This window comes from Rhineura floridana, chromosome 3, assembly GCF_030035675.1.
Source record: "Rhineura floridana isolate rRhiFlo1 chromosome 3, rRhiFlo1.hap2, whole genome shotgun sequence".
In the NCBI taxonomy this organism is placed as follows: domain Eukaryota; kingdom Metazoa; phylum Chordata; class Lepidosauria; order Squamata; family Rhineuridae; genus Rhineura; species Rhineura floridana.
Window position 1 is genome coordinate 37,262,963 of NC_084482.1, and position 8,393 is coordinate 37,271,355.

Consider the following 8,393-nt stretch of genomic DNA (forward strand, 5'->3'; position numbering starts at 1 on the left):
CAGGGCTCTTCTGATGTTATGGCAATAGTAAATGTAAAGAAAAGTATGGACAAGTCTGCCTAAATGTTACAAGAAGTGGGATGAGACCTCAACACAAGCCTGCTGTTTGCAATAGTAGCCCCATGTGGTTTAGTTGTTCCCTTAAGGTTAGAAAGAGAGAAAGGTGCCAGAGTTTAAGACTTACTCACAGATTAGGGATGACAGAGAAATTCAATTTTGTTTGTATTTTAATGAGAAACAACCTAATTTGCACTTTTCAAACTAATACACAAACCAAAGCAGGGTTATACTTCAGGATTCAGACTTTTCCAAATTTTGCAATATAGTTCTCTAACCAAACAATGAGTACAAAAAGGCATTATATTAGGGGAAATTGCTTGCAAAAATGTGTACGTTAGTCAGAACTGCATACAAAAAGGTGTTTATTAGGAAAAAAATGCACAAAAATATAAGGATTTTTCATGAGGATTTTTAAACAAATATTTGCATATTGCTGCAGAAGTGTGGGGGAACCAAAACTTAAGATCAGAAAAATTAGAAACAGAAACTAAAGTTGACAGTTTTGTCCATTCCTATCACAGATAAAACTAGCAGAGAAGAAATAGGAGGTTATGGTAGCCAAGTGAAAAAGAGGGCAGGGCTCCTGTAACTAGTTGTGAAGAAGAGAGAATTTCAGAAAATGTTTCTTGTCATTTAAGCTGAAATTCCCTCTTCTACACAACTTGAAGTGGTAGAGGAGCCCTGCCTAGGGTTGCCAGGTTCAGGGCCTGAGACTAATCCTGTATCTTTAGGAGAAGATAAAGTCAGCCAAGTGCAGGTGTTCTTGCAATGCTGTAATGGGAAAAACCACAAGGTGGAATTCTCCCTTCCCCCTGTACAACTTTTAAAGATACAGAAGACCTCTTGGAGGCTGGGCCTGGCAACCAAGAGGTCTTCTGTATCTTTAAAAGTTGTGCACTGAGAAAGGAGAATTCCACCTTGTGTTTTTTCCCATTACAGTGTTGCACGAACACCTGTACTCTTCTCCTAAAGATACAGGATCAGCCTCAGGCCCTGAGCCTGGCAACCCTAGCCCTGCCCAATTTTTAATCTAGCCACGGTTGACAGATATATGAGTCATTAAAGTCACCATCCTGTTCATGGTTGCTTGGGAGTACAGTGGGGCCCCACTCATACTGCGGGTTACGTTCCAGACCCCCATTGAAAAGTGAAAACCACTGAAAAGCGGAACTCATTGAATAGAATGGCGTGCGACACCCGAAAACCACTGTAAAGGTGGAACAAGCGCCGTATGAGTGGGGCTTTAGTCTAATTGCGTCTAATTGAGACTGCCGCATTAGCAAAGCACTGTAAAGCAAAGCGCCATAAAGCGAAGCCCTACTGTACATTTTATTAAACTGGGTGGGATTCAGTTCTAAATCAGGCATCAGATCATAGAAGCAAAATAGTTCTATATGAGCAGGGATGCAGCCCAATCCCATGTGTCATTTACTCAGGAGTAAGTCCTGCTGAATTCAATGGGACTTACTCCTAAGTCAGTTGATATGCAAAGTATAAGAAGCCTATGTTTCTATTCCTTATGCAGATGTTGAGTTGCAAACACTTCAGAGGGCTACAGATCGAAGTAATAATAACAGCAACATTCTTAGGAATTTCTAAGGAATCTAACACTTTCTAAACTAGAAATCATGATTCACAGAGTAATTGAGTCCAGGCAGATTTCTCAATGTATGCCTATACTATTTGATCAAAACGGAGCTCTTATTAACACACATTGCAAACAAAGAAAGCTCAGTTAGAATGCTAGGATTGCAGAGTAGTCTCAAAAACCACCTAAAGCCTTTGATGCTCCAGTGACATAGAAAGTAGTAGGTGAGTCTTGTCTTGTTTTATGTTGGCTGTTCCTTTTCCCGCACAGAAGGATGAACTGGAAAGAAATATTGGAAGATGTTATGCTTTATTAAGTTTAAAAACCCACTGCATTGTGGAAGTCATAGAAATTAGATTTCTGCTCCAAAGAAAATATTTAAGAATAAAAAGAATGCTTACTGTTACTCAGGAAAGAACTGACCCTTTTACACTGGATAAACTAAATCCCTGTTGCAATGTGGGTAGCAGTGCGGATTCAACCAGTGCTCAAGGAATTGTTCTTCAGATCTCTGCTCCAACCGTTGGAGGTAAAGCAGGTGCTCCTATTATTAAAAGAAAATATTTTTAAAAGCCGCTCAAAGGCATGCTACTGCCCTCCCTCAATCCTTTCATGAATCTATTGGTTTGATTTGCTGAACCACATTAGAAGAGGCCTTAGCATGTCTCTTACATATATTCCAATGTACACAAAGAGTTCCTAGAGTCATGAAGGCTTCTTCATTCGCTTCCATGGAGGAGGCAGTTCTGCACACACTACAAACATGTGCATGTGGAGGCGACTCAAAGAAATGATTTGAGGAAAGCCTAGTTGTGTATAAGAAATGGATGCCCATTGGAACTTGCATTAAGCTCTAGCCTGAGTGTGACAAATTTTTCAATAAGAAAAAGTATACTTCACATCATCACCACACCTGATGCAGAGCAGGCAGCAAAAGCATGGTCACATCCTTGACCACAGTATCATGAAGTGCAGTGCACAGACTGCACAATCCTTCTCTGCGCTGTCATATGTCTTAGATATGTGTTAGAGGATGGAGGAAAGCCTGACAATAACTAAATCCTATAGGCTGCAAATAACTAGAGGAAGGGCTATACCTCCGTGGCACAGCATGTGCTTTGCATTCAGAAGATCCTAGGTTCAGTCCCCAGCATCCCCACGTAGGAGTGGGAGAGGCTCCTGCCTGAAACTCTGGAGAGCCACTATCAGTCAGTGTGGACAGTGCTGAGCTAGATGGATCAATGATCTGACTCAACCTAAGGCAGCTTACTAAGTGCCTTTGCGGTTATGTAAGTAATCGCCAACACTGTAGTACCTGAAACACAACCCAAGGCCTGGCGAAGGAAGCAGAACCAGCCAGCTGGAGCCCCCTTCTCACCCCTTTCACTTGAGGCAAGATCAGATTTGCATCTGTAGCTTCTATAACTGTAAACTATAATTGGTTGACAGCCCTGCTGTAAATAAAATAGTCACTAAAAGAAAAAAATACCGTAGAATTGAATTAAATCCAAGTAGTCTGGCCATAATTCAGAATAATTTAGACATGCCTAAATCTCATTGAAACCAATTGGATGTATGTAGTGACTCACCCATGGCTGGCACTAAATTAATATGAAGTAGTAACAGTGGGCATGATCCAACCACAATTTAGTCAGTAGTTCTATATATATTTACCTGGGAGCCACTCTAATTTAACTTAATAGAAATGACTTCTGAGGACAGGAATATACTGTTAGGTAAACTAAAATCCTATTGTTTTCTATGAGAGTTACAGATGTGGTTATATATTTATATATTTGAAATCAATGGAACTTTAACAGCACAATCCTAGGCATGTTTACTCAGAACTAAGTCCCACTATGTTCAGGAGGACTTACTCCTTATACGTGTGCACAGGAAGACAGCCTAAAATGCTTATTTTGAATCATATCCAGAACTAATAATGGTAGAAGCATTCTCCTGATGTTCCACATAGCAGGGGCCACCCCTGGAACAGACAGCATGTACATATTATGAAGTATCATCAGCCAGCCATAAGTTGTATATGGTTTCATTCTGACAGGTATGCATCAGCCAAGGGAAGACAACAGACCATGACTTTGGGGCACTGATGCACATCAAAGCATATAACTCAAAAATATTCAGACATAATCACTTTTTTTAAAAAAAGAAATGGGTAAATAAATGCCGCATATTTTCAAAATCTATATAAATACCTAAACCTCAATTAAGGCAGGTGTCACCTTCCCTGTGCCTGCTTTGCATTTAAGGTAGTGTTCTTTGTTTTTATTTTAAGTTCTCGACTTGTGCACATGGAAGTCAACAAGAAAAATATTGTTATAATTTAGTGTGGCCTCTCTTCACAACAGTTGGTAACAAACCGTGTGTGATTATAGTCTTTCCTATATGTGAATGGTACTTCAAGGTCTGGAAAACTGCAGAAATGGCAAACAAATATATAAGAATAAGAGGACAGGCAACTGGTCAAATGATCTGAAAAAATCCTGGTCTCTTCTACCAATTTCCTGAAAATGATCAATAACACACATCTACAATTACATGCTTGTTATTATAGTGGGTTTTTTTTAAAGAATTGAAGATTGATTATGTATATGCTTCTGTCATTCACTTTGTATCTTAAAGCACACAATATTTAAAGCGTTGCTTGATTGGTGCCCCTAGTTTTCTTAACTAAAAACTGAGCCCTTCTGTTAGAATCGGGAAGCAGGTGTGTACAATTATTGATTTCCAAATTTGGGGAAGGGTGCAGAGGAATCACACTTAAAACAGAGTTATATTCAATCATGCCACCATAGAAATGATCAACTTGATTTTGGCAAAATACTCAAATGCTTAACAATAGAGGCTTTGTGCTGATTTTGATGGTTGCTTAGAATCTCATGTTTTAAGATAAGTCAGGGAAAACAAACAATCCATAAACACCTATTTTGCTTAATTGAAATATAAAAATCACCCTCATTGGTTCATCAGGGAAACCAGCTTTTCTTGGTCTGTCTCCACGACGGGTTCTCAACAGTTGTTTGGCTTCTTGTTCTGGTAGAACTGGCAATGCATCTTTTTTTAAAAAATGTACAAGAATAGTTAAGTTTTCAGGTACAGGATAAAGTGCTTGGAAGCCTTATATAGATACATTTGTGTGTGTGTGTGTGTGTATATATATATATATATATATATATATATATTACAATATACAAAGTGTATATGTGTTTGTGTGTGTGTGTTATAATACACAAAGTGTTCTTTCATTACAGTGCCCTCTCAGGAGGATATTACATTCCAGGAGGCATGAGTGGAATCTGAAACCATTTTTAATAATAAACTAGGGCTTGTTTATAAGTTGAATAGGTCAAAGTAAACAAAACCTACACAGAACCACATCTCTTCACAAAATGAGGAAAGTATAACAGCACCATCTATATGTGATCAGATTCTCTTTTTTCCATTGGGTACAATCCACTGGGAATCCACCACCCCCTCCCACAGTGGGGAGGAGAGCCTGGCTGGGAGTCCAGAGTCTGTGAGTTCAAATCCCCGCTTGTGTCTCCTGGATGTCAAGGGCCAGCTAAAGATCACCCCCACAGTGAGTGGCTCAGGGGTTACGTGCCCTGCTACCTGTGCAGCCGTGGGCAAACTGCATAGTCCCAAGGAGCCCAGTTGCCCCCCAGCTGGCAGTTGTGGACAAGGAAGGGTCTGGCTTGTGCAGCTGTGGCAAGCTGAGCAGGCTCTAGCCAGCTGGGGAGGACTAGCCTCAGAGGCAGGCAATGGTAAACCCCCTCTGAATACAGCTTACCATGAAAACCCTATTCATAGGGCAGCCATAAGTCGGGATCGACTTGAAGGCAGTCCATTTCCATTCCATTCTCATGTAAGCCCCATTGAAATGAATGGAAGAATGCTGTGCACAGCTCTCATTCATTTCAACAGAATCTGTGCAGGACAACACCCTGATAGATAGTGCCCTTCATGTTAAGGGCTGATATGCAAGATAAACCTCTTCATTCTTTAATTTTTATTTATTTATTTGCTTTGAGAACATCAGGCCAAGAAAATGGCATGAAACATTGAGCAAGAGCCATAGTAAAATACTGGCTATAAAAAGGCAGCTTATAACTTAAAATGAGCCTATGGAGCTTTATGTGGAAGTCAAGTCCACTGAATTCAAAGGCATTTACTCCTAGGTAAGAATGCACAGCATTTCAGCACCACAGTGTGATCCTAAGCATATTTACTCAGCATTAGGTTGTACTGAATCCAATAGGGAGCAAGTCCTAGGAAGTATTTAGGATAGCAGCAGCCAGTATTTTGACTCTACTTCCCATATGCTGGATCTCTTTAAGGCTGCAATCCTTAGCACACATTGGGGAAATAAGCTCTACTGAATTCAGCAGGGCTTACTATTAAGTAAACATGCACAGCATAGAGCTGATATTACTCTCCCACACTAGCCCAATTGTTAAGCTGTCAAAATTAAAAAGCTGCAGTGTAACACAACAATAGATGATTTTATGTTGCAGAAGCTCAAGCAGAATCATGGAGAAAACATTAATAACAAAATAACAAGAACCAATATGCTGTCTAGAGCTCCAGATGGAATAGTACATGTTCCCCTCCATCCCCATAGCTAATAATACTTACCTACAAAAATGGTTAGAAGGGTCAAAACAAGAACAAAAGCTGTCTTCATTTTTATTCTGCTGCCTCTTGGTCTGCTCCACCAAAATGAATGACCCCAATGGAGGTATTAGCCTACTTGAGGCAGCTACGTCAGTCACAGATGTTTGTTTATTCTTTGACTACTATGACTTAAGAGTATGAGTTTGAGGACATCTGGTCCTGGGTTTTGAATATGGCTATTGTGAGCTTTGACATTCTTTGAGTGCTAATCTATTCCTCAGGAAAAGAAACAGAAAGGCCTTCTTTGCAGTTTTACACTATGAACATTAAAAAAACCTGAGAAAAAGGCAGAAGTAAACAAGGAGGTGGGTGTCAAAAAGGTGCTAAGCACAGGATGCACTACCTGAAGTTTGTGTGTGTGCATTTATTGAGATAGAAGCTCTAGCTCAAGCTGCACAACATGTGCATCAGAATCATAATGAGCAATTAGTTCCACAGAAGGACAGCTATATTCTGAAACAGGCTGGACTATAATATTCATTCCTTTTTCTAATAAATGGGTTCATGACACCTTTTTGACTTCTGTTTCCTTGTTGTGGAAACAAAGCCAAGCTGCATTAAGCACCATAGGTTTTCTAATGGAAAGGTTTATGGAAAATCCTAGAATAGTAGAGTTGGAAGGGGCCTATAAGGCCATTGAGTCCAACCCCCTGCTCAGAGCAGGGATCCAACTTAAAGTAAAGCCGACAGTTGGCCTGATTCCTCCCAACCCCCAGTTTGGCCTACAGTACGGGTTGGGGATGCTGGTATGTGGAAAACTGTAGAAACGATATGGGTTTTATCCAATGTGCATCTTACTCGGAGTATACCCATTAATAGACATGACTAACATTTATTTTAATGGGTCTGCTCTGAGTAAAAGTTAGTTGGATCCAACCCAACTGTTTTTCATTCATATCTGGATTGCCAGATTCAAAGCAGAGAAAAGTCATGCACCTTTGAATCTCCCAATAGGGCAGCTTTGAATTATCCCGCTGTTTCCATTATCATTCACTCCTCTCCCAAACCTTTTATCAGGGTTCAATATATGGCCCACAACAAGCAAGGACAGGGCAAGTGACTGGTCCAGGAAGGAAACGGGCAGGAGAAGTCACAGCTGCCTTACTGCCATATCAGGATAGTTAAAAGTATATGAATGTTCTAAAAGTTTGAATTTGGCAGCCATATTTATATCTGTTCCTTCGTGTCTCCAAGGATTTTAGAGGAGCAGTTTTACCTAAAAACAGTACTGTGAGATAGTGCAGGTACTTCAACTCAACAGATGAATAGGGATGAACAACAGATGAATCTAGGTTTTTCACATTTGAGCTTGGCACTAGCCACTGCATCACACTAGCTCTTCTTTTGTTTGCTCAGAGATATATTTTAATATGCACATCCTAACATATTGGTTTAACTTTGGCAAAAAAATCAAAGTTACCCTTGATGTGAAAATGATGCTAATTTCAGTGACCAAATAAACCAATACAATGCCTCTTTCTTAACATAGTTGCAAGATCATAAAGTGGAAAATTATAAAGTGGTAAAAACTAGATAAATTCACAGGGGATGGAGGCAACAGACCATTATAAAATAGCCTTCCTAACTTCCAAAGGACAGCTTCTATGCAAGACAATTTTTAATTTTAAATGTGCATATTTAAAGTTCACTAAGGGTGCTTCTGATTGTCTGATTGACATCTGATTGTCCTGATGCTCAACCTATACTCTGGACAAGAGGCTACTGTAAAGACAGAATATGGAGAAACCGATTGGTTCCCCATCGGAAAAGGTGTGAGATGGGTGTATTTTATCACCCTACTGGTTTAATCTATATGCTGAACATATCATATGAAAAGCGGGATTGGACCAAGATGAAGGTGTGAAAATGGGAGAAATATCAATAATTTAAGGTATGCAGACAATACCATACTCTTAGCAGAAGCCAGTAATAATTTGAAATGAATGCTGATGAAAGTTAAAGAGGAAAGCACAAAAGCAGGACTACAGCTGAACGTCAAGAAGTAATGACAATGGAAGATTTATGTAACTTTAAAGATGACAATGAGGAC

General features: G+C 39.7%; 1 protein-coding gene across 2 annotated transcripts; it reads right to left on the bottom strand.

The window, feature by feature from the left end:
- Positions 1 to 1,046: 1,046 nt before the first annotated feature.
- On the bottom strand, positions 1,047 to 6,371 carry C3H17orf67 (chromosome 3 C17orf67 homolog). Of its 2 annotated transcripts, none has more exons than XM_061615333.1 (4): positions 6,305 to 6,371; positions 4,623 to 4,723; positions 2,072 to 2,192; positions 1,047 to 1,927 (listed from the first exon to the last, which is right to left on the bottom strand). In XM_061615333.1, exons 1-3 carry the CDS (start codon positions 6,351 to 6,353, stop codon positions 2,076 to 2,078), a joined length of 267 nt encoding a protein of 88 aa, XP_061471317.1. In that variant the 5' UTR covers positions 6,354 to 6,371; the 3' UTR covers positions 1,047 to 1,927; positions 2,072 to 2,075. The 2 variants fall into 2 exon arrangements, with proteins under 2 accessions (XP_061471317.1, XP_061471315.1); XM_061615331.1 differs by having other exon boundaries at positions 2,050 to 2,192.
- Positions 6,372 to 8,393: the final 2,022 nt, after the last annotated feature.